At 31.0% G+C, this 25,078-nt stretch overlaps 3 protein-coding genes across 3 annotated transcripts; 2 read left to right on the top strand and 1 right to left on the bottom strand.

The window, feature by feature from the left end:
* The first annotated feature begins 11,048 nt into the window (after positions 1 to 11,048).
* On the top strand, positions 11,049 to 21,024 carry LOC109601133 (G1/S-specific cyclin-D3). Its single transcript, XM_020017353.2, has 5 exons — positions 11,049 to 11,466; positions 13,272 to 13,487; positions 16,139 to 16,304; positions 19,178 to 19,323; positions 19,383 to 21,024. Exons 1-5 carry the CDS (start codon positions 11,266 to 11,268, stop codon positions 19,569 to 19,571), a joined length of 918 nt encoding a protein of 305 aa, XP_019872912.1. The 5' UTR covers positions 11,049 to 11,265; the 3' UTR covers positions 19,572 to 21,024.
* A 418-nt stretch (positions 21,025 to 21,442) lies between these two features.
* LOC109601138 (splicing factor YJU2) lies at positions 21,443 to 22,844 on the top strand. Its single transcript, XM_020017360.2, has 3 exons — positions 21,443 to 21,573; positions 21,626 to 21,838; positions 21,891 to 22,844. Exons 1-3 carry the CDS (start codon positions 21,550 to 21,552, stop codon positions 22,602 to 22,604), a joined length of 951 nt encoding a protein of 316 aa, XP_019872919.2. The 5' UTR covers positions 21,443 to 21,549; the 3' UTR covers positions 22,605 to 22,844.
* On the bottom strand, positions 22,615 to 24,971 carry LOC109601135 (RNA-binding protein 28). Its single transcript, XM_020017357.2, has 4 exons — positions 24,770 to 24,971; positions 23,971 to 24,716; positions 23,740 to 23,917; positions 22,615 to 23,684 (listed from the first exon to the last, which is right to left on the bottom strand). Exons 1-4 carry the CDS (start codon positions 24,780 to 24,782, stop codon positions 22,852 to 22,854), a joined length of 1,770 nt encoding a protein of 589 aa, XP_019872916.1. The 5' UTR covers positions 24,783 to 24,971; the 3' UTR covers positions 22,615 to 22,851.
* Between the last annotated feature and the right edge of the window lie 107 nt (positions 24,972 to 25,078).

Raw genomic sequence — 25,078 nt, 5'->3', positions numbered from 1 at the left:
ACAAGGAACATGGTAATATGTTTGTTCAAAGTGAATTGTTAACATTAACACAGCATGAATCACATCCTGCGAAATTCTCACTAATGAATTATTATTTCACTAACCGTCTCCAGTTTAACAACATTGCCATACTTTAACAACTATCTTATTACATGTGTAATATATTGAAACTGTCTTATAATCATCAACATCATAATGCTTCATTCCATGAAGCTCTTATAATACGTGACATTTCAATTATAGCTTTTGTGCTAATTAAAAACTATTACAATTATATATTGTGGCCGTTCATCTTAACCTTGTTCGGTACATTACAGTTCCTTGCAATGAGTTTAAATGCCCAGTGTGTCCAATAAATCAGACAATAACCCAAAAATCCTTGCCCAACATAGACACGTAGCCAGTCTATTGTGTAATTGTATTCGTAATTCGTAAGTCAAAGTCAAGGCGCGTATAGTGCGCAGTCCTTTTAAATTTTAAAAACCAAGTCATTAACACCATTATACAATTCCGCACTCGAGTGACCACAATATTTAAAAAAGGAACATTAAATACCCCTACAATGCAAATTAAATTAATGTCTAAACAAAAAAAATGTGAGCGTATTTTATATACTAGTTTGTGTGTCATAAACGTGTACGAATTTGTACAACAGCCATGACATCAGTTCCAGTGGGAGTAATTTGGGTGTACAGACATCCGAGAATCATTCATTGTCCATTTAAAATTTAAAAGGCCAGCCTAGGCATCGATGACGATTTTTTCAATTATAATATTTATGCAATGGAACGCAACGTGCCGTGCGGTTTTCTACATGTATAAATGTAAATGAATGCATATCCTGCACCTTTGGTAACGATCATTTCCAATGACACCAAACGTATTTCGTTTGGAATTAAAACTGGTCGTGTTGCGGAAATTCTTCGAAATTTTCGTTCGGCATTTACTTTTTAATTGGCCAAACGTGAAAACCGTGGTTTTAACATGGACGTACCGTCGTAACAACAACAGCAATAAAAGTCATTATTTAACACTTTTTTAAATAGACAAGGAAAATTGCAATTGAAAACATTATTGGCCTTTAAATTATCTGTGTTTGTATTTAATATACACAACACAAGAACAAATTTTTGCTTAATTATTATCATATACGTAATTACGAACTACTTATCATACGACTCTAATTTTATTTAAAATTAGTGTAAGTCAATTGATGTAAATTGCAAACTCTGGACCACATTTCAGTACTATGAAGCCAATAAACTCGACATATATATTTTGAATGATTTATTCATTAATTTCAATGTCAAAAAGCCAATTACCAAACCGCTTGTAATAAAATTAGCTATGCCATTGTGTAAGTACTAATATGAAATAACTATAAATAAAATAGTTTCTCAATTTATGATTTTTAAATACAGTAATTACATTTATCACTATGAAATAATACATCAGTAGTAAATTGTACAAACAACATTCTTCAATTGAATAATGTTATTTAAATTTGTTGTATTGTATAGATAGAAGGGATATTATAATTAAAACAAATTGTCGCTTAATAGTTATAGCAATTTTTAAATCAATTCGAGTAGTACATTTAGATTTTATGTTAAGTCTTAGTATTATATTAGATAAAAATAGAATCTCCAAGTAAACTAGAGTAACATAATTTATTTTCTCTTCTTTTATAATTTGTAAACTTTCTTTTACTATAAAACTTGGACGAAGTGCTTAATATTTTACTCAATTACAAGTATACTAAATGTAACCTAAAAATAATATTCAAATTCTATATAATATCATATAAAATAGAAATTTAAATATTTAGTTCAAAAAAGTATAATCATTATTTAGTGACAATCAAATTCTTTCGTTGTCCTTTAAAACCTTCTTTTAAATTAAATCCTTTATATGCCAAAATGAATTTTACAGTATTACAAAACATTGACTAAATGCTTCTCTAGAACTTATTCAATTACATCTAATATAAATGTCCACCAATTTTAAATTATTACTGTAAATTAAAAAGGATTCTTCAATTGAATAAAATTGTACTTAAAGAGTAATAAAATAATATCAAGTCAATTGTCGCTATATAATTTTTCATGGGTATAATTATCTGAAAATTCGAATATAAAAATTGGAGATTATATATTATATTTGGAAATATGGATTATTTTTTTTTCCAAAAATATAAAATAAATATTTTACATAATATTCTGTTGCATTTAAGAACTTTTTCTTTAAGTCAAATTTGTTCAAATGATACAATGAATATTGTTACAAAAGTTTTTTCTCCAAAATCGAAAAAAGTTACTTCAATAAATTTAAAAAATTGTAATATAAGAACCAAAAATTCCATATAATAACTGGATTTTATTAATGTACATTAATATATTTATTCAAATTCATATTTCAAAAAGAACTTTGTTTAGGTTAGGTTAGGTAATAAGAATGATGGAGGAGTATAATTCAATCCAATTCTTAATAATAATTTTCGAATATATTAATGTGAACCACTTATTCTTTTTGAAAAGAAACTTTTCCTTAGATTAAAAATTATTTAAATACCACAATTAATTTTCTGTTACTAAAAACCTTAATTAAGGCTTGTGTAGACCTTCAATTACATCTCAAATAAGTGATTGATGAAATGATTTTCTCATTGAATAATATTAATTAATGAATATATTTTTCTAATCGATGTGATAACATAATTAAATTGATCATTACTGTAATTTTTCAAAAATTCGAATAAATATAAATCGTATTAAGCCTTCTTATTAAATAAGAAAAATAAAAACATTTTTCTTTCATGAAAGGTAAAAAATTTGAATATAAAAAATGAAGTAATTCAAACTTCTTAATGGAAGATTATATTTAGAAACATAAACTACATTTTCTCTGCTAAGTATAGTTTAATTTAATTACTGCACAGGAATATTTTAAATTCAACAAGTTATATAATTGCTTTTTATTTCTAAAATTTTTATTTATTTATTTCTTAGATTATTTTTTCTGTCACCACAGAATTTTTACTAAAGACTTCTCTGAAACTTATTTGATTATTTGAAATTATTTATAAAAAAAGAGTTTTCAACTGAATTACTGCATTTTTCTAATGAAAATTCATACGATGAAATAAAAACAGGATTTAGTTTTTAAAAAGAAATATAAATGTGTTAAACATAATTTACTTTTCTTGGGATGTCCCGCAGAACCTTTTATTTAAATAAAAACCGTTTAAATTTTCTTTTATTAGAAAACCTCGACTAAACGCTTCTCTGGAAATTATTCAATTACGTCTAACATAAATGTCCACCAACAACAGTGGTTCGACTTTTCCGCTAATTAGGTTATGTTATTACGCGTAATAGATATATGTTCATTCAACCCGCAGCCTGAAAATAAACTGTTAATTTGGCGAGAATATTATATTCGGTCTGACGGGGCTGTTTTTTATTTATTATAATACAATAATAACATCGGTGCTGTATCAAAAAGAAAACGCCATTAATCACCGTCAATGCGGCTCAAAGTAAAATAGTTACGGGGTGGTTTGGACGTCGGACGTCGTGGGCGACTGGGACCTGTAACAAATGGATAACACGGGGAGAATCAAACTTGATTATTGGATTCATTTGTTTTATCAATTTGATGTTCTTGTTGACTTCAACTTGAGTAGGTATTCTTTAAAAGTTGCCTCATTTCAAGGATGAGATTTGACACGCAGACTTGGCAAATTAATTCAATATTATCCAATCACATTATTAATTAAAATATTGTATACTGCAGTGTAATAGTAAAATTCTTGAAAGGCTACAATCAATATTTTGTTTTTCAATAGTTGTTAAAGTCGCTTCAAGCAAGCATAATAAATTAAAGACGAATTCGCATCAGGCAAGTGTTCCTGCAAACAATCTAAACACTGGCGCAGAACGCGACGTGCCACGAAGCTCCTCAGCACCGCTAGAACGTCTAGCTAGCCGGCTAGAATCCCATCTAACCCAAAAACCTGTTAAATGCCCAACGGAATTCGTTGCGCGCGGCGAGCGGCGAAGAGTTATGGCAGACATAACAGAGCGGCGCCAGGGGCCTTTTAAAATTTAAAAGCCAACAAATCCAGACAACCACCCCGTTGCAGGCGGGTTAGCAGGGGTTGGTGGCGTGGTAGGCGATCATATGGCCGATCATATGTTCCGACTCGCACCATTGGAACAGGTCCCCGAGACGATTGCTGAGGATGGCCGCATTCCACACATCTGCGGTCTCTCGAAAAACATGTGAGTGTGTGTGAAATGAGAGGCGTCGATTACCCGGTTGGCCGCAGCGATTTTTCTCGACGGTTTCATTCAGTAACGCTAGACGCGTTCGGTGAATGCACATTTTCTTGCGTGGATGGATGTTGGTTTAGGTGTTGGGTTATGGTATTGCCATTTGATCGTCGCTATTTTATCGCGCTTTGAGTCTAATCAACATGTTCCTTTACTTTAGATAGCTGCAACGGAAAATTCTTCGAGTCTGTTTCAGATAAGTTGGCGTAATATCTATAAAAAGACTGAAATATGCATCTGATTAAAAATTATTCCAAGAATCGGGAGGCTTAATTAAAAGATGACAAAATGATTAAGAATCTTAAGGGATCCAAGTATTTTTTAATGATGTGAAACTAATGTCAGATTTCTGATTATTATGGCTGAGTTATGTATTAAAATTACGATTTATTTTGAAAGGAAATATTAAGCTTTAAGGATAAATCAAGAATAAAGGTGCAGAACGAATTATACAGATTCAATATTTTAAAAATAACAAGATATCCAAATATATTTTTGACGGTTAAATTTAAGATAAATTAAGTAAACAAATTACACATTATTTTGAATGAAGACAATATTAAGGATCAAGGATAAATTCATATAATTTCTCACACATTTTAAAATGGTCTAATAAAATTAAAAATAAACCTGTAGAAAGAATATTTTTAAAAAAGTTTAAGGCATCTAATTACTGTTTAATGTTTTTAATTAATTAGTATTAGAATAAATCAAGAATAAAGATATAGAACGAGTATTATAAAAATAAGATTTTTCAATGTTTAAAGTCTTTTTTGAGAATCTTAAGATATCCAAATATATTTTAATGGTTAAACTTAAGATAAATTAATAAACCAAATTACAGATTATTTTAAATGAAGGCAATATTAAGAATTAAGGATAAATTCACACAATTTCCCATACAATTTAAGACGGTCTAATAAAATTAAAAATAAATCTGTAGAAAGAATGTTTTTAAAGAAATTTAGGACATCCAACCAACAACTTTTAATGGTTTTAGGTAATTAAATGGGGATTCTTCCTTTAATCTTAATATTAAGGAAATATTAAATTTTTTATTAACATAGAACCTTTTTGATGTTTGACATATTTTAATGCCTTTAGAAAATGTTAAGACATCCAACTATTCAGATTTAAGCTTTTCTTAACTGTTTCAAATAATTACTTTATATTTTATTTTGAATGGCAAGATTGAGGATAAATTTATGATATTTTTAATGTTTAAATATATTTTAATATTTAAGTAAATAGTTTAATTGTAATTTATTTTGAATGAATGAATGAAGGCAAAATTAAGGATTAAGGCCATTTCTTACATATTTTAAGATAAAGTAAATAATTAATTAATTAATCAATTAATCAATAAATTTCGATATTAGAAGTACTGAATCTTTTGATATTTGATGATATTTTAATACTTAATGATGTGTACTGTTAAATTTAATGTTACCATTATCTTGACTTTTTAAAATAATTAAATTAAGACTTATTTTGGTTGAAGGCAATATTCTAACTATAAATTGTAGTGCTCGTTTTACCAATGACTTTTATAAATATCCGCATTACTCGTGAACGTTTAATAATAAGTACTTTAACCACTTAGATTGCAAATTTTAAAAAATCAAGGTCGTTCTTTGACTTTTATGCTACTAAATAACACTTCTCTGTTTTCTGAATGAGCTTCAATAATTTTAACCAGTTATGGAATGTGATTTTAAAAATAAATAAATAATTGCATCTTAGCATTTATCACAACAGATAAAAATCAAACTAATAGACGTCACATCTCGTTCTAACGTGAAAAATTTGATTTATTACGCTTCATGAATTATTTAAAATCATAATCCATTAATTAATTGCACTGATGTCTGCTCCCATAAAAATGACAATCTGTTTCTTGTACGCCAATTTTACCTAGATCACGATGAAAATTTAATAACCCGTATACCTGAATAATATTCCTAGTTCTTCAAAATTGAGCCAATCAAGTTTTCCATTATGTTAACCAGAAAGACTTTTTTATGCACTGAGAATAATTAATTACAGGTTTTCTATAATGGATTTTTGTTTCATTACAATGTTTACTGAAAGTTACAAGGAAAGTGGCGACGGAAATATGTCTCCAACTCGGTTTTTTTCATAGATTATCATAAAATGTTCTTTGTTGATTGATACCTGTTATCAATCAATAAACGTAACACTATTTAAAATATACAAAAATGGGAAGGAAACGATTTCTCACTCGAATTCTACGTAGTTAATTTTGATATTGGTTATCTTGTTATGTGTAGATCAAAAAAATTTGCTATATTTATATTAACATTTTAAAGTGTAAACAATATTTTAGCAATACAGAGTTCTATGTGTATAGCATAAACATATGTAAGGATAAATTTATGCAATTTTTCACACATTGCAATCAAGAAGAGAGATGGAAATATAAATATACATATTCAAAATGATAAGAAATAAAATGTATTACTTTTCAGACTTTTCTAATAGTTCTATAATTAATAGGTAACAACCTAATAAAGTTTAATTAATTCCAAATAAAATTTTCAAGTGACTTTCTAAATTTAATTCACTAATTTTAATATTATAAAAACTAATTTTTAAAACTAAATATAATTTTTAAGGCATGAAATGAAAGTTCCTATAACAATAAAATGAAACATAACAAGCAAAAAATTATTATTTTGTAAATATTAAGAATAGAATAGAATAATTATAATATAGTTTATTAGTATTCAAAGGTTTAAAATTTATATGAAAACATTAGATGATAATTTTTCAGAGATTGTTAAAATTAAGAATATTTCTAAAATAATTCATTTATTAAAATAATGAAGTACTTCTATAACAATGTTATTGATCTTAATTATTGTAAACATTAACTAATTTTTAAAATTAGGTATAAGAAATATAACAGACAAAACAAATCATAATTTTGTAAATATTAAGAATAGAACAAAGAAATTATAGTAGATTTTAGTATTATTCAAAGATTTTAGAAGCTTAGAATTTATGTGGAAATATTAGATGAGAAGAATTTTTCACAATTTTTTAAAATTCAGAATATTTTTTTAAATAATTCTCTTATTAAAAAAAATAAGTACTTCTATAAATGTGTTTGAATCCTAAATATTATAACCTTCATTTAAAAATATCGAAATTGAGGATATTTTGGAATTATTATTATTATTAAATAATTTACATACAAGTGTAAAACATCAATAATAAATCTACAAATTATGCATATATTAAAAGACATTCAATTTATATTTTTGATTTTATCAAAACCATTTTATATAAAATTATTATTATTATATAAATTATAAATAATTTTAATCAAAAAATTGCAAAAAATATATTTCTTCATTTTCATAAAACATTTTTTCATTTTGTCCATATTTAATATGATATAATCTCTAATATGTTATATGTATATATATATTTTAAAGAATAATTTTTTTAAATTTTTATATTATAAAATTGCCATTTAGGTCTTTAAGACTATATTTTAACAAATTTGAATTAAAGTCTTGTCATATATTTAAATGTTTATATAAAAACTTGTTTTAAACATTTTGGTGGATGGAGATTTTCATTATTTTAATACCACTATTTTTTCAGACACCAAGGAAAACCATACAGTCACAAAGCTGCCACAAAGATATATTAAACATTAAATCATTTCGGACACATTGAAAAATTAAAATAAATTACCCATTAAAATAAAGGATTTTTAATGGCAATATTCGTTGCGGGTTCGAGCCTCGAGGAAGCTGAACTTGCACGACCCTGATCGCAACAAGATTCGCAACATATCTCGTCTGTTGCGGCATCAGATGCGTGTGAACGGATGCTGGGCCTCAGTAATACCATTTTAATTATGGTACATTCAAATATTTACATCTTTGCACAATTTTTTCCGCGTGTCCGACGGCCGAAAAGTGCATTTAAAGGACGCAGGATTGATCTAATGTGTTTATCACACCGATACTAACGGCATACATAATACCGTTATCAACGCGGTGATTATAAATGTAGAACAACATGTTTCGCGCCCAAAGATAGACACGTCACAGATTGCCGATTAGTTTCCCTCCTTTAAAATTTGTTTCGAATGCGAAAAAACTTGAAAATACAGGTGGCGTAAAACTTTCCTAAAGCTATTGTAAAAGGGGACAATTAGCATTAATATTTTGTGGGTTTTACGGGAAATCCGAGTTCCCGTAAGGGTTGTAAACCAGCTTTATTGCATTGTAATTGTTGTTTTTTTTGGAGAACATCCAAAAACATATGTTTGCCATAAAATGGTCACTGCAGTCCATCCCGGGTTCACTTTTACGCATTATTGTTACTCATGCCAACTAGTCACAGTTCATTCATCTTTTTCCGAAGACCAATGTCTGAATGAACCGTAAGAAATGAGCTTTTCGATTCCACCACAGTCACAGATGTTAAACATATTGCATGACCTAGTGATAAAATTTCAAACGATTTCATTTATTTTTGGTTTATTGCTATATTTACTTTCGTACATCCGTGCCACGTTACACTCCAATTCGCCATTGGAGGCGGGTTTTCGCGCCCTCAACCACGATCTCGTTTTATTTTAAGAAAAAAAGTCGTTGACGTTACGTTATTGCCGCTCTTTTTGTCCTCATTAAACACTAATTAACTGGGTACCATATTGTTTAAAAACCAATTTGAACGAAAAAAAACGGTGTAGAAAAAATCATCCCCACAAGCCTACGCAAGCATCATAATTAACAAATCCAAATCATATCAAAAACGATAAATAACGGCTGAACTCTTTCGGTGTGGTATTTTTTTATAATTAACATCAGTTCCCCCAGCCCATTAGGGTTCACTTCGAAGCCTTGGTGCAGACGCATCAATCCATCGAAAATTTGTTCGGGTAGGTCGTGATAAATAACAGCTATCGCACTTAGGGCTTCCGTGACATCGGTTAGACAAACTAATATTTATTAATTAACATATTGCTGTTTATTTTGAAATGTGTTCCAGAATCACTCCACACGACGATTTGATACAATGTAACTGGAAAAACAAATATCAACTGCCATGTGATTGTGATGCCATACCGAAGTGGGTCTTCAATAAAGTAATTTCACTGAAATTGGGGTTGAATATTTTGTTTAATTTATAGGATTTTGTGTTATATTTGAATTTGTGGGGCTGCAGTTTTTCATAACAGATGCTAAATATGGTGTAAAATCAAATTTAAATAAATAATTTAAAAAAAAAAATTAAAATATTTTATAAGTTATATTTAAGTTGATATTATTATTATTATAGTTAATATACTATTTTTTTATAAATACTTTAATTAAGTTAATATGTACAAATTATTTTAGATTAAAGAAATAGTTTAGTTATTCTAATATTTTGAAAATTTTACATAATTTAATTATTAGTTTTATGGTTGCATTTTTTTGATAATAAATCCTTGTGTAAAATCAAAAAAGCTTTAAACTAGTTTAATTGGTTCAAAAAATATTTGATAATAAAATTAATTTATATAATTTTTATTTCAAACATAAAATATTTAGTAATTTTGAAAATTATTTAATTAGATTATCTGTTAGTATAATTAAAAATATTCAAACTCTTTCAATTTTAAAAAAAAGTTTAATTATTTTAGTATTAATGTAAAAACTATCAATTCCAATGTGTGTTTGATGTTGTAAGTCTCTAATAAAATAATTTTATTGAATTTGGAAATGAATACTTTAGTTGATCAATTCTGAAACAATTTTACATCCTCGAAGTTATAAATATTTAATTATTTAAGTTGTAATTTCATCATTTTAAAGCTTGTAATATAGTTTAATGGGATTAATAAATAGTCAATATATATAGTTGTATAATGTAGTTTTGGTGTCACATTTATGTAAATTTTCATAAAAAAAATTTGGTTAGGAATATTTTTTTTTAATTTGGTGAATCTTAAGATAATTTAAGGGTGCTCTATGCATTGTTTATAAGAGTAAAATCAAAGACAGTATAAATATTTAATTATATATTTTAAAGTTTAATTAACAAATTTTGTATTTTTTTTTATGAAAATATATGAACCATGAAAGTATGAAATATTAATCAAATTTTATGATGTAATTTTGATGTCATACTTGAATGAATGAATATATAAATTAAAAAATATTTTAAAAATTAAAAAATTTATAACTCTGAAAACTATTTAATTAATTTATTTATATCATTGAAGTTAAATGTTTAGTTATTTTACTGTTAATTATTAATTTTTGTGTGTGCGTATGTGTAAATTTAAATATTCATCGTTTAAGTTATTTAAACCTAATCAATTGTTTTATGTTTATTTAAATAAATCAGTATTAAAAACAGTTAAATGGGTAATAAAAATTAAAATTACATTACAATAAACGACGTAATCTAAAAAAGTAATAATAAAAGCCATAATAAACTATCTTTATTTACAATTAAAATTGTTTTTAAACATTTAAATGACATTATTATTGTCTTGGTGCTTTTGCATTACTCGAAACAAGCAACATAGACGAGATCTAATCCGAATCGAGCTTAGAATTACAGCCGACCCACGGCCGAAACCGAAACCGAAAGCGACGGAGAGAACTTTGAAAAAAGTGGTGGGAGCAGAATACGGTGAACGAGTATCGCCAACTCGAAAGCTCAACATTGCTCTCTCACCAACCGCAGCAATAACATCGCTCCTAAGAAACCAATACACTATAAGCAAGGACAATAAGGACTAAAAAACGAAATCGAAATTAATTTAAAAAGAAAACAAACTATTTCAACTCCGATTGTGATATATACTAGTAGTGGTTAAGTGTGTGTTTTGTGATATTTATTAAATTTTTTCCTGTAACTGACTAAAGAATAAGAATAGAAGAAGGACACAAAGATGGACTTGTACTGTACCGAGAAAGCGGAGAACGAGAATGTGGCTTACGACGACAGACACCTTTTGCACGACCGGGTACTTAAAAGGCTACTTAAGGACGAGGACAGATACTGCATACAGTACTGTCACAACGATTTAAGGACAGTACAAACAGAAGTCAACGTCCACATGCGAAAAGTCGTCGCTGAATGGATGATGGAGGTATGTCACAAACGTGGATTTGTAACCTTATTGTCCTTACAACTTGATGTAAGGACACGTTAATTCCTTTACATAAATTTCCTCAAAAACTTAAATCGCGGAAGTCCTGACTCCAATATCACACGTATCGCATTGTGGTACCGTCCGGTAACCAGACGTTTGCTATTTAAAATTTAAATACCAGCCAGGCATAATTAAAACTGATTAGATTACAATTGCATACGTAACAGAAACTCTTTCGTAACACATGTATTTTCGTACGAGCAATTAGCACCTAGTATGGCACACGTTAGGAAAAATTTAAATGGCCGGGGTCAAGGAACTGTTAATCAGCTGTGAGGCCCCACGAAAAATTTCGCGGACCAGTACCATACCTTCTTTGCAAATGGTGAATTTTTAAACAGGTTAGAAATAATGGCAATGTCCTTACGTGGCCTTGACTGCCGAAAAGCTCGTGCACCGGAAAAAGGTGAGACTTTTGGTGTCCGTAGGTGCTACACATTTATTTAAATGACTTTTTAAAAATGGTTGTGGACTTTTAAATTTTAAATCACCAATTTTTACTACCGTTTTTATCGCGCACATTGTCACGCTTCTTGATTCTAACATTATGTTATATTGCTTCAGTCAAGGCCTTTAAAAAATTGATGAATAGACAATTTTTGTATTGTAATAATTGTAAAAATAGAACGTGTACTGCAAAAAATGTATATTGTGTCGGTTTCTAGCTTAGTAACATTATTAATATTTAAATCCGTCTGACAACACAATATCAATGGTTGTAACATTGTTTGATCAATTCAGAGTTTATATGTAAGTAACACTTCCACATCATCAGAAATTTTAAACACACAAATGTAAACATAGAATTTGAACTGTAAGTAGGAAATTATGTTAACAATAAGCGTTATACATTAATTTAAATGTATTATGAATAGTTTAAACGTATTTGTTTTTGAATTTGGAAAATTTTAAAAATAGAAACCACGGTTACAAAAAATATATTAGAATTAAACTACAAATAAGTTAAATGGGTTTTGTTTTTACAGTTCTTTACTTAAATATTTAAAATTAAGTATTTTAGAAAATATTTTCTGTGGTTTTTTACATAAAAAACTGGCGACATCTATATTTAAGGAGTTCAAGGAAAATTTCAAAATTTATTTTATTAGTATTGAAAGAAGTTTATTAAACAATATCTAATAAGATTGATTATTAAGTTAATAGGAAACTTGTATTATAATTGCGAAAATCATCAAACCAAAATAAAATGAGATGTAATCGCATATATAAACAAGCGACATCTGTGTCCCGGAGGTTAAAAGTCAAACTCAAAAATATCCAGTTTAAAATTTCAAATAAATGTAATTAAACAAATATATTAAGATTAATTATGGTGTAATCTATTTAAATCGACAATAAAATCATTCAATTGAAAATTCCATCGACCAAAACGTAGAATTGCCTTATGTTGATACTGTTATGAATTTAATGATTATTTATAGATCCACAACCATAACAATTTAGACTTGCATATCTAAGAAGTCAGCAACTGTTGAGCGTGAAGCAGATAATTTTTTTAATTTAATTAACTCCTTTATTAATTACTTAATGAAGGGATAAGGCTTTTAAATAAGTTTAAAAACCACACATATCTGTATATTACAATTAAATCGAGGTTATTTATAGCAATATTATGCAATTTCATCAAATGACTAAACATCAAAGATAAATCACCAGTTCGAATTACAAACACGTTGTTTAAATCAATTTATTTTTTATTAATTACACCCATATCTTTACAGGTCTGTGAGGAGCAAAAATGCCAGGACGACGTCTTCGTATTAGCAATGAATTACATGGACAGATTTTTAATGTGTTGTTGTATTAGAAAGACCCAATTACAATTGTTGGGCACAGCCTGTATGCTAATTGCGTCAAAACTCCGGCAACCCAGACCTCTATTAGCTGAGACTTTAGTGTATTATACGGATCATAGTGTCACTAAGGAACAATTATTGGTAAGTGATTCCATTAGTTTTAATTTAATATGCGGTACCTGTTTTACCAACACCAGCATAAAATTAATGTCGACCTCTTCCTGATTCGATTAACGTAAACGAAATGAAAACAACTAAGAAATATCGGACGTGGAAATGCGAACAAGATCCCTTTAAACGTGTATTTGTTCATGATTTATTGTATCACGGTTTAAAACAAACTTCCTGTGACGAGATAAATGGTTTTTCTTCATATATTTGCTCTTGGCTGATAGACAATGATAAAAATTTATAAGAATATGTAACGGAATAAAAAGCGATTTATGATACAAATTAACTTTTGATCTATATCAATATAAATATTGGTTCAAAACACATATCGACAGGATGTGCTTAGAATAACAAAATTCCTATTATAAAAATCGGTTTCGGTCTCCTTTTGGTGCGTTCAGATGCCCGATATCGCGCAAAGTCATCTCTTGATGTATATTTATGAATGAAAATAATTTATAACCATTACAGCTGATTCGTCTGACCCCAACGACTGTTATCACACTGGGTTCTGAGAGTATATATAAATGTTATTTTAAAGCTCGTATCTTAATTATAAACCATCGCAAATGAGATAACACGCCAAAATTACGTTAGATCAGCTGTTGCAATACCTGAGACTGTCTACGTATAATTTATCATGTGCTTGTTTTAATATTCGGTACGGAAATTAGGTCGCAAACAATCATTTCGTTCATAACTTAGAACATTGCGGATTTGGAGGTCTACAAATAGGAAATTCAGCGGTTTGGAGGATTATCAGCAGGCGCCGATAACAAAAATAACGCCCATTGATTACATTTAATAACCAGGAAACGTATTTTAACGCTCAAACGAAACTCTTCATGAATTACAAAAAACGAGGACAACCTTCAAAGCATCTGCTAATCTTCTTATTTTCCACTTGCAACCGTGGCTGAGTCCATATAACCCCCTACCACACACGACAGGACAGATCTGCGTGGAGTCTGTGTGTGTTTCTCTCATTCGGAAAGGAATTCAAGTTTTTGTGTGTTGGAAAAATAAACGAAGATGGAAGAACGCGTTCAGGTAGATGCTGAACAGAGATACGTGAAGGTCGTATTGGGTTTGGAATTCGCCGCATAAGACCAGTCCTGTACGACCATTGGATCGGATTTCTTCGGCAAGAATGTACAAATCAAATTAGCGACTGACGAAAACTGAGGCCTGTCGTTTTGTCCTGGATCCATCATTTGTTGGAAATTTGCTTAAAATCTCTCTGCTTCTTTCTGTACAGTCAAAATATTCAAAGATAAATAGCTTCTTCATCATTTCATAATGAAGACCTTGAAAAATGAATGTATATTTTTGGAATTTATTAATTAATGCCACATTTGACAACACAGAATATTAAAATCTGTGTGTTTAATTTAAAGAAGTAACTTAACGGAAATAGTTGGAACTGTTTGCCAGATGAACATATTCACTTTTGGCCAATAGTAACTAGTGTCAATATTTAAATTAGATTAGAGGAACATACTACATTTAATATTTGATTACGATTGATGAACAGGACCTTGAAGCTTTCGCATTAAAAGATTATTTAGAATTGATTTTATCAAAAACTCAGCTTGGAGACATTTTCTTCCCTAGTCTAAAAGTAACTGAAGGTTTAGCTGGAGCCATTTACAATTGATTGATGTCGCCTCTTCAAGTTTAATAACCACATTACAATAAAAATTCAATTAAACATCGGTTGTACAAAAAATCCTTGGTGAAATTCGATAACGTAAACTGCCATACAAACAACACTGTTTCACACTTCCTCAATTTTAATAGATGTTTGTTTCCTTGGCTTGCTTTTAATTTTTAAAGTACCTCATAACGTTGTGTAGACGGTATTATGTGTTAATTTCATTCATAAACTGTCGCCTTTAATTATTAACACAATTGGAATAACTGTACCTGGCAATTATTTTTATGTAGTCGTAACTGGTTATTGAATATTCAATTAGATGGTAGTTTCCAGTAAATGGTGAAAAATCCGTGAAAAACAAACGAGTATTCATTATCCTTTTGCGTCACGGTCGGCGCCACTTTATAACTCCGATTCAATTGTTCCATTGTCAAGGCAATCCCTATGTCACAATAGGAAGGATGCCTGGGTCAATGTGGAAGATTAAACAGATTCAACAATGACTTTTTTTCATAAGAAAAGTCACATTGGATCCTATTTCCCAATTCCGAGAAGGTTTGCCGTTAGAAGCCATTAGAGTTTGTCTACCTGTAGCCTCAAAAAGATTCCTGACAGGTATCTAACAGGTACTATAAACATGTGTATAAATAGGAATTCCGTAGTTGGTCTCGGATTTTTAATTATATAATTCTGAAGCAAATGATGTGGTTAAGTTATTCCTCGTTTATTGGGAGATGTCTTCATAAAATGGAAATATGGATAGTCCATGACCAAAGCTCAATAGATATAGAGGAGCCATCATTTACCGGATTAAAAGCTAACCAACAAACAGTTATAAAGTTTAAAGTACAATAAGAAATGTAACTGTATAATAAACTCTGTTTTGAAAACAAGTAGGAGACTCGTTTTGTTATAATATATTGCCTCCTAATGTTTAAATTAATAGTTTCTGTTTTTGTTACAGGACTGGGAACTTCTAGTCTTGAGAACCTTAAAATGGGACATTTCCGCAGTGACAGCGCAAGCCTTCCTGAAACACATCCTCAACAGGCTGACAGTGGAAGAAGTGGGTGTCAGCATGGATATGGTCATCAACCATGCGAAAACCCTAATCACCCTGTGCGCAAGAGGTATGTACCACTTAAGTCTTTGTGGCGTGTAATTACTATCTTGACATGTTAATACCGAAGCCAAAAAATACCCAACAAAATCGAGATATGAAGATAAGGTACCATTCGGTGGTGTTTTTATAGTCAGGTAATGAACTCTAAGGCCACCCGCATTTAAGACCGCGGCTGCATTGTCTGGACTTTGCAGACGCTGTAAAAGATTCGTTACGTCGGGTTGGTAAAACATAACACCTACTTGCATTCTTCGTCTTTATAGATTTGCTCCGGGGCAAAAACTATTACTTATTACAATACGAATGCCCTTTGCGGCATTCACAATTTCCCACCGTAAAATGTGCAAATTATTACGACGGTCCCGGGAATTACATCATTTAATCAGTTTAATTGGACCCGGGCATGTTTAATTAAGAACATTCTTCCGTCGAGATATAGTATCCAGATTTGGAAACCGTCATCGCGAAAGACGTGCATATTGTTCCCGTGCCCCGTCCGTTGGATCTGGACGCGAAACCAGCACGAGCAAAAATTCGACCGTTACAGTCATTTTTTTTTTTTGGCATGGCGGTTGGTAAAAGACGATCCGCGGCCGCCCATAATTCGCGTTCAAGGTTCCGAGCGGCCTCTCCACCTAAAGTGAGCCCCGAAGACAACAAACACACCACGACACTCTCGTTTTCGTCCGAATCACTTTCCCACACGGCGTCTGAGCGGTGTCTGCCGCAATCATACGGGGGAACATCCAATCGTTGTCCAATATCCAAATTGGTGGGGCACGGACTGAACGTCGTACGGGTCAGGTGTCTTGGACAAGGTTTCAGCACTCTTTAATTTACTGCAAACGTGGTACTTACAATATTGACGTTACCTCGTGGCATTTCTACTAACTACTATTTTTGAAAAATAGATCATAAATATTTTTTTAATGTAAAAGAATTTTGACAACCAGATTACACATTCCTAAGGAGTCATATTTAAGATAAAGATAAGTAAAAGTGATGGGGGTCATAAGTCAGTAAATATTATTTTAAAAACTATATTTGTTTTCATACTATTGGAGTAATTAATTCAATTTTCTACTTAAAAAATTTCCGTATTTTTAAAGGGCTGACCATATCTTGCCATTTATGTATGAAAGTTATACTCCAATAATTTTGTTGGGACGGCGGGGCATTGGCAAAAAACCACTCCACAAAGGAAGTGTCATATCAAATATCAGTTCAGCTGTGATAATACCGACAACTAACAAGTTTATTTTTATGTGCGTTGCTCTGAGACTTATATGATTTTGTATCTGGAATGTTTCTCAGAAATACCAACGTTGATACAAATTATCAAAAGTTATTTAAAGAAAGAGTGCAAAAATCTCTGAAAATCTTAAACTGGTAACGTGTTCTGTGGGTTGCGTCAATGAATCTTGTTCCAGCGGATATCCAAGACCCTTTTCTTTATTTTTATCAATTTAACTCAATTCGGTACATCAATGATTCGCTGGACCCCACGAAAAAACCCGCAGTTCATCGACCCATTGTCGCACAACGTGTAACCTTGTGCGAAAAACACGAGGCAGCGTGTTTCTCATAAAATTAACACAACTTGTATTGACAATGATCTAAGTCAATTTGAATGACATTATTTGTTTTTCAAGTCTGCCGTTTCCGGAATTTTTGGTTTGGATGCGGGTTAGACAATACAACGTTACCCTTATACTTAGCAATTAACACAAATATCTGTCCCTTTAATTGCGGTAGGTTAATTTTGTTAATCCGGATCTTCCCATAGTTCAGGATATTCCACGTAAATGATACTGTAAAATGCGGGTGGCCGCTAAGTACCACGGGAATCCATAAAAACCTGAGTTATCTTAACTTGATTTCAAAACAACCTGTTCGGTAAACTGCTCGGGTTGCCATATGGCACACATGAACATGTTTTAGTTAATACAAACCATTTACAAGCAGTCTACAACCCCATCCATAAGGGCAACTCAATCCGTGCCGTTCTTTAACTCGTAAACTTATCTGGAAGCCATCGTAGACAATATTCTTTACGTATCTGGACCAAGATAAAAATCTATAAACACGACGTTTGGAAGTATTAAATTTAGTTATGTAAACTTGACGACTGTCTTTAGAAGTCACGGTCGGACACAATCTCAATGTCACTTGGACCATTCATCCAGCAAATACGCAATTTTTATTCTAAATAAAGAGCCACGACCAAAATTTACATTCCAAGGAAGAAAGCCTACCAATCGGCGGTGTTGTTCTTGCGTTAATCGAAACAATCTTGACATGGTACTTGTTCCTTCACCTTAAAATAACCTGCGTTATCCATATAAACATCTTGGGAACTTAATAAGTTTTACATTTTGGCTGTAATGTTTCTTCGAATTTCATGGGAATTGAGAAGGATATCGCTTAATCAAAACTGTGTTTTGACCGTTGGGAGTCGTTCATACCAGATTTTGTCGCGTAATCAAACCCACTCAAAGTGCAAAGTGAAATAAAGCCGCCGTTGGGACCTTGAAAGGTTTAAAATCGTGAGAAAGCTTCCACTGGCACATTGCACCGCCTCAGTTTTTTGCATCGACACATTTTAAATATCGCCCATATTTATTATTGCGGAGCGTGTCTTGGGTCCCGCTGCGCCGACGATCCCCAACACGAACCTTACACATGAGATCATTCAATTGATACCATCAATGTCCACTGCGGATATTAAAATACGATTAAAAATGATAGAACAACCCGACGCGTAATTACGATTAATGGCCTGATTTGAAATTCTGAAAAACATGTCGAGTTAGTAGTTCTCCTCGAGATACCTGCTGTATTTTTTTTGCGGCGATGCTGATCCGTTTGTTTGTCTTGCAGAATTTGAGTTTTCGATGTACCACCCGAGCATTCTGGCCTGCGCCAGCATATCGTCCGCCCTCTGCGGCGTCGGATGGCTGGGCAAGAGCAGGAAAACGCTGGAAGATCTTCTCGACGACCTCAACAGGATCACCTCCATCGAGAAGGTAAGAGATTCGAATGATGGATTAAATGATTGTGACTAACGAGCTTCTTTCTTTTGCAGGACTACATTGAACAGTGTCTGTCAAAAATAGAGAGTATGGTGTGTAGTTCAGCCTGCTACGAAAGCCAAACCAGCGAACACCAGGAAGCTGAGACCTTCAGGCCGGGCGAATTCACGCCGCCACCAAGCAAAATTGAAGAGCACAGTGCGACGCTGACACCTACGGATGTGCAGAACGTGCAGTTCTAAAGCAATTTTGTCTAGTGATAGTGATAAATTAGCGCTTCCATAAAACTTTTATTGAAAATAATTTTTTGTACAAAGTGTGTTGTGTACCTTGAGACTTAAAAAAAAACGGTGTGCTTTTGAAGGAAGAGAGATGAATGAAGCAGAGATATGTTAACTACGTGGGGAAAGCAATAAGTTACGCTTTAAAGCAGTTTTACACGAGAAGTGAGCCAGCAACGTGGGAATCCTGAATAATAAAATGGTACAACTCCAGAACTGCAGAACATTCGTTCTAGAAAAATTTCTCATGTTTTCAAATAGACAGAAGTTATCGGTTTTTTTAATACTATGCAAGTCAAATGTGCCTTAATATAATTCGTGTATGGTAGACCGACCTTGTTCTTATCTACTTAAGTCAGTATAATCTTTTGGGGAGTCATTATCATTCAAAACTGACCTAAAATACATAATCTTTAACTGTATTCGTTTGATAAACTTCTGTTAGAAATCTGTGGCAATCCATTTTTAATTCGATATTCACTGCCCGTGTACAACATGTGAAATAATAGAACGTACATTTTTTTAAATACTTATATTATAACAATTTGGTTCTGGTAATGTCAGGACCGTTGCAGAATATTTGAAAGCACTATAGTCATTGTAAATACATTAAGAATATTTTGCAGTTTTTGTTCCTATGATTTTGGAGTGTTCCAATTGTAAAGAATTGTAATCTGTACACTTAGCTAGCAGCTTTCAAATCTGGCGGATGTGCAAACGAATTGTGCTTCGCAGTTAGATAATATCTTAATTCATTCTTTCAGGTGAAAATTGTTTGCACATCTGCCATTAAAAGAAGTGGGCGATAAGGTTTTGTGTAGAGAAATATTTTTAAAGAACTTAAAGACTGTTTTGCTCATAAGCAAGGACTTAATTAAGTTTTATAATAGTATCGAAAATATCAGATTTTTGTATTTAATTTATAACCAATGCAATAGAAGTATTTAAACAAAAATCGTTACTTTTTTAGTTGCTTTTATTTGTTTTATAGTTAATGATGTTTATATTGTATATGTGATTTAAACGTATTTTATTATGTGATTTTGTTTATTCTAAAATTAGAGGTGATCAAAAAAGTGATTTAAAAATTATTAAAAAATATATTTAGTACCTAATATGCTTCAGCATAAAATTATATATTAGTTGCTTTTTATTCGACATTTGTATATAGTAGAATTATTGTAAATATGAATATATTATCAACCACGTTCACACTGCCATTTCCATACAAAAACATACAGAAACCTAATTTTCAATAGTACAGAAATACTTATCCCTATATACCTCAGTTCAGTTCCACAATAGCAATAGTTTTAAGTATATTTGTATATTTATACATATATGTAATCTTGGCTTGTATTTGTACATATCAGTTATAACAATTTACAACAAAACATGTTTTTATGAATCAAAAGAGTGTTTTAATTTAAAATCCTAGATAATTTAAATTATGGAGATTAAATATATAATTATAGAGAAAATATATATTTAATCTTTGTTCAAGTATAATTAATAACTGAAGAAATATAATAAAAACCAGTATATTTTCACCATAATGCTCCATTATAGGGTAAAAATTTCGAATAACAATTACGGAATTTTTATGAAATTATTACCTGAGAATAACTGGGCAACTAGTCGATACGTCTTGGGAATCACCTACATAGAGATAACGATAATTATCGTTAAAACTTTAAATATTCAAAATTAACGACTTCACCTTGTATGTGCGACGATGCTGCCATCTAACAGTCAATAGTTAAAGTTTCCATATTTTTCTACTATTTCTATCTATCCTTGGTACTTTTTTTACAACAGTAGTTCAAAAGTACAAATAATCTTTGTCAACCTGTCATGTTTTGAATAAAAAAGAAGAAGACGTTTTTAGTTTATAAAAGGACTTTTATACTTTTATTCGTTATTTTCCAGTTACTTTAAAATGTCCGAACGTAAAGTGTTAAACGTAAGTATTCTGTTAATGTAAGAGTACTTAAAATTAATAAACAATGTTTTAGAAATACTATCCCCCGGATTTCGATCCGTCGAAAATCCCTCGTATGAAATTGCCCAAAAATCGCCAATACACTGTGCGATTGATGGCCCCCTTCAACATGCGTTGCAAAACATGCGGAGAATACATTTACAAAGGTAAAAAGTTCAATGCTCGAAAGGAGGATGTTGAAAATGAGGACTACCTTGGAATTAGGATTTACAGATTCTACATTAAGGTAACTATCACCTCAAATCTCTATATTATTTTATATAAATCGTTTGTTTTAGTGCACAAGGTGCCTTCAAGAGATATCATTCAAAACAGACCCAAGGAACACAGATTATGAAATTGAAGCTGGGGCAACGAGAAACTTTATGGCATTAAAGTTAGCAGAAGAACAAGCACTGAGAGAAGAAGAGGAAGCCAAGGAGGAAGAGGCAAACAATCCCATGAAGTTGTTAGAAAACCGAACCAAACAATCTAAAAATGAAATTGAACTGTTGGAATCCTTAGAGGAGTTAAAAGATTTAAACAAAAGACAACAGGTTATCGACTATGACACAATGCTTCTGGCTTATGACACAACATTAACAGAAAAAGAAAGAGAAGAGAAGCTGCAACAAATGGATGAAGACTACATAAAGTCAATTAAATTCAAGACAGGTGAGAAGAGAAAGTTGGTAGTAGCTGAAGAGATTATTGAGGAAGAGGAGCAACCTACTTCAACTAGTACAGACAGTGCTGCAGTAACAAGTATAGAAGTGTCACAGGTGCCTTTGGTTTCAAAACCAACATCCAGTTGGAGTAAACCTAAAGTTAGTACAAATGTAGCCAAAAAAAATTTATTGGGCGGATTGGTGAAAGTGAAAAAGACTGTTACCAAAGAAACCACTGAAGAGAACACAGTTATAGATGAAAACAGTGGGAAGGCACAAGAAGCTGCTAAACCATCAGGTGGTTTATCTTTGGTTGGGGATTATTCTGATAGTGATAGTGAATAAAATAAGACAATTTTATATGATCCTTGTTTAAAAAATCATTGGAAACTATTCAAATTTGACAGAAGCAATCATATTTAATGAAAACTAGTTGGACAATCCTGTGCCTGACAGTTTTTGATAGTTTCAATCATTCTTCAAACAAAGTATTTATTTTTACTGTTTATATAGTTGTTTAACATGTATATTAAAGGTCAACTAAACCTTTATTTTATAATATAAATAAACACATATTTACAACAATGCTTAACTACTCATTTCCATACCATTTCTGTTTTTTAGAAACTGGTACACTCATCAATTTACTCTTGTAATCATTAACCATTTTTGAAAAATTGTCACTTTCAAACTTTTTCTTATTTATTTTTTGTTTAGGTTGTTTGATGAATTCCTTTTGTCTTTCCTTAAGGCTCTTCTTTTGGAACTTCTGCTTTCTCTTCTCCTTCTTCACATTTTCATAATGTAACTGAGCCTGTGTTGTCAACTTATGTCTAGACCTCATTTTTTGTACGCCTGGTTTTGCGGGAATTCCTGAATATTCCGGAAGATTTTCCTCTGTATCTTCAAGTTTTCTTTTCTTATTTTCAGCTTCAATTTCCTTTAATTTTGGATTATAATCCTTACACTTTGGATTTTTAAGTCTAGATTTTTCTAATCTTTTCACTCTGGCATTTACCATTACCTTATTTTCTATTGAGAATGCAACTATTGGTCTTTTACCAGGATTGAATATATTTGGATTATTATTCAGTGATCTGAGGGCATTCAGTGCATGTTCATGTTTGCCTAATGTTACAAATCCAAATTCTTTTGATCTACCAACACCATTTGCATCAACATTTTTCATATCTCTCATTATTCTTGCTTCTTTAATCACTGCTCCTGGTCCTGCATGTTTCTGAACTAAAATCCTCAATTTTTTATCATCCCAAGTTGCAGGCAAATTATGAATAACTAATCTCTCTTTAGACACAAACATGTTGAGATTTTTTAACATTTGGGTTTTGTACTGTTCTAGTTGCAGCCTCTTTGCCATATCACTCTGTGAAACTCCTTCTGCTGCTTTTGTACCAGCCAAAATAACTAAAAACAATTATGAATTAATGAATGTAAAACAATAATTGAAAATAATAGTTACCTCCTTCTTTTACCAGATAAAGATTTCTTGAATCTTTAGGTTGACTTTTTTTGTCTTTCTTATCTGATTGTTTTTGTTGAAGTTCATTTTTTAACAATGCAGGATGACAATCAAGAATATTTCCAAGTAAAGTTAGTTCAGTTCCTGCTTGAAGTGCTTTGTCAGCATCTTCTTTATTCTGTAAATAATTTTCTTAATTAATCTCTTAAATGGAATTCATAAAATACTTACTCTAAACTTTACAAATGCTGTGCCTTTGGAATGTTCAGTATATTTATCTTTACAAATTAATGCATAGTAAAGAGGTCCAAATTGACTCATGCAACTTTTTAAATCTTCATTTGTGGCAGAGAAAGGTACATTTTTAATAAACACAGTTTTTCCTTCACTGACATCATTTGAAATTACATGGGGCTGTTTCTTTTGTGGTTTATCAAAGTCCTCTTCTTCCTCATCACATTCTTCCACATCACTTTCATTACTATCCAAGTCCTCATCTTCATCTTCTATTTTAACTTCTTCAGTTATATCATCCTCATTTTCTGGTGGTTGTTCATTACCATCATCTTCCTTCTCCTCCTTAATTTCTATAGGCTCCTCTTTTATTTTAACTTCTTCTTGTTCCTGTTTCACCTTCTCTTTGACAAATTTATTTTTTGCCTGTGCAAAGTCAACTAGAATATTCCTACCCAAAAATGGCTGATGGTTAGTGTAGTGCTTGGCTTTTGCTGCCTTTTGAACCAATGCAAATTGCACAAATCCACAACCAACAAGTTTCCCATCTGGCTTCTTTAATAACTCAACATTTTTAACTTCACCATACTTTTCAAAATGTTCTTTAAGGTTTTCTTCAGTTGCAGTAAATGGCAGATTTTTTACCATCAATCTGGCACGCTTTTCTTTTAGTAATTGTTTCGATTTTTTCTTTCTTTGACGCAGTACCTCTTTTATAGCCTTTTTCTTTTCCTCAGGATCAGCTAAAATTTGTAATTTGTTAATATTAAGTTACTAATGTGTATAGGTTACTTACTGATTTTCGCCATGGTTTAGAAGAGAAACTATAAATTCGCTTTGCGGAAACAACTCAATATTAAGCTTTGCACGTGTAAAACAATAACAAACTTAGTGGTTATGTTTATGAAATTGTGAGGTTACATTAAACGTCAAACACTATTTAAATTATAAATAAATAATAATTTAAAACACTCTTGAACACATTATGTTACTTATTTCCTATATTAAAAATACATATATTTCTGCAGTAGTAATTGATTTACAATTTGCACGTGCAAATCATAACAAACCCGCCGAAAAGAGGTTAGTTTTAAAACGTCAGTTG

The sequence above is a fragment of the Aethina tumida genome, chromosome 7, assembly GCF_024364675.1.
Source record: "Aethina tumida isolate Nest 87 chromosome 7, icAetTumi1.1, whole genome shotgun sequence".
NCBI lineage: Eukaryota > Metazoa > Arthropoda > Insecta > Coleoptera > Nitidulidae > Aethina > Aethina tumida.
Note: the sequence above shows the minus strand (reverse complement) of the source record. Positions and strands in the feature narration are given on the sequence as shown.

Bases quoted from the DNA above. Each gene is read 5' to 3' on its own strand.
- LOC109601135 (XM_020017357.2), bottom strand. The intron at 23,918-23,970 runs GTAAGTATTTTA...AATTATTTACAG, and splicing joins CAGCATTTGTAAAGTTTAGA to AATAAAGAAGATGCTGACAA. The intron at 23,685-23,739 runs GTAACTATTATT...AATTGTTTTTAG, and splicing joins TTATCTGGTAAAAGAAGGAG to TTATTTTGGCTGGTACAAAA.
- LOC109601133 (XM_020017353.2), top strand. From the start codon at position 11,266: ATGGACTTGTACTGTACCGAGAAAGCGGAGAACGAGAATGTGGCTTAC. The intron at 11,467-13,271 runs GTATGTCACAAA...ATATCTTTACAG, and splicing joins TCGCTGAATGGATGATGGAG to GTCTGTGAGGAGCAAAAATG. The intron at 19,324-19,382 runs GTAAGAGATTCG...TTTCTTTTGCAG, and splicing joins GGATCACCTCCATCGAGAAG to GACTACATTGAACAGTGTCT.
- LOC109601138 (XM_020017360.2), top strand. From the start codon at position 21,550: ATGTCCGAACGTAAAGTGTTAAAC. The intron at 21,574-21,625 runs GTAAGTATTCTG...ACAATGTTTTAG, and splicing joins CCGAACGTAAAGTGTTAAAC to AAATACTATCCCCCGGATTT. The intron at 21,839-21,890 runs GTAACTATCACC...CGTTTGTTTTAG, and splicing joins TTTACAGATTCTACATTAAG to TGCACAAGGTGCCTTCAAGA.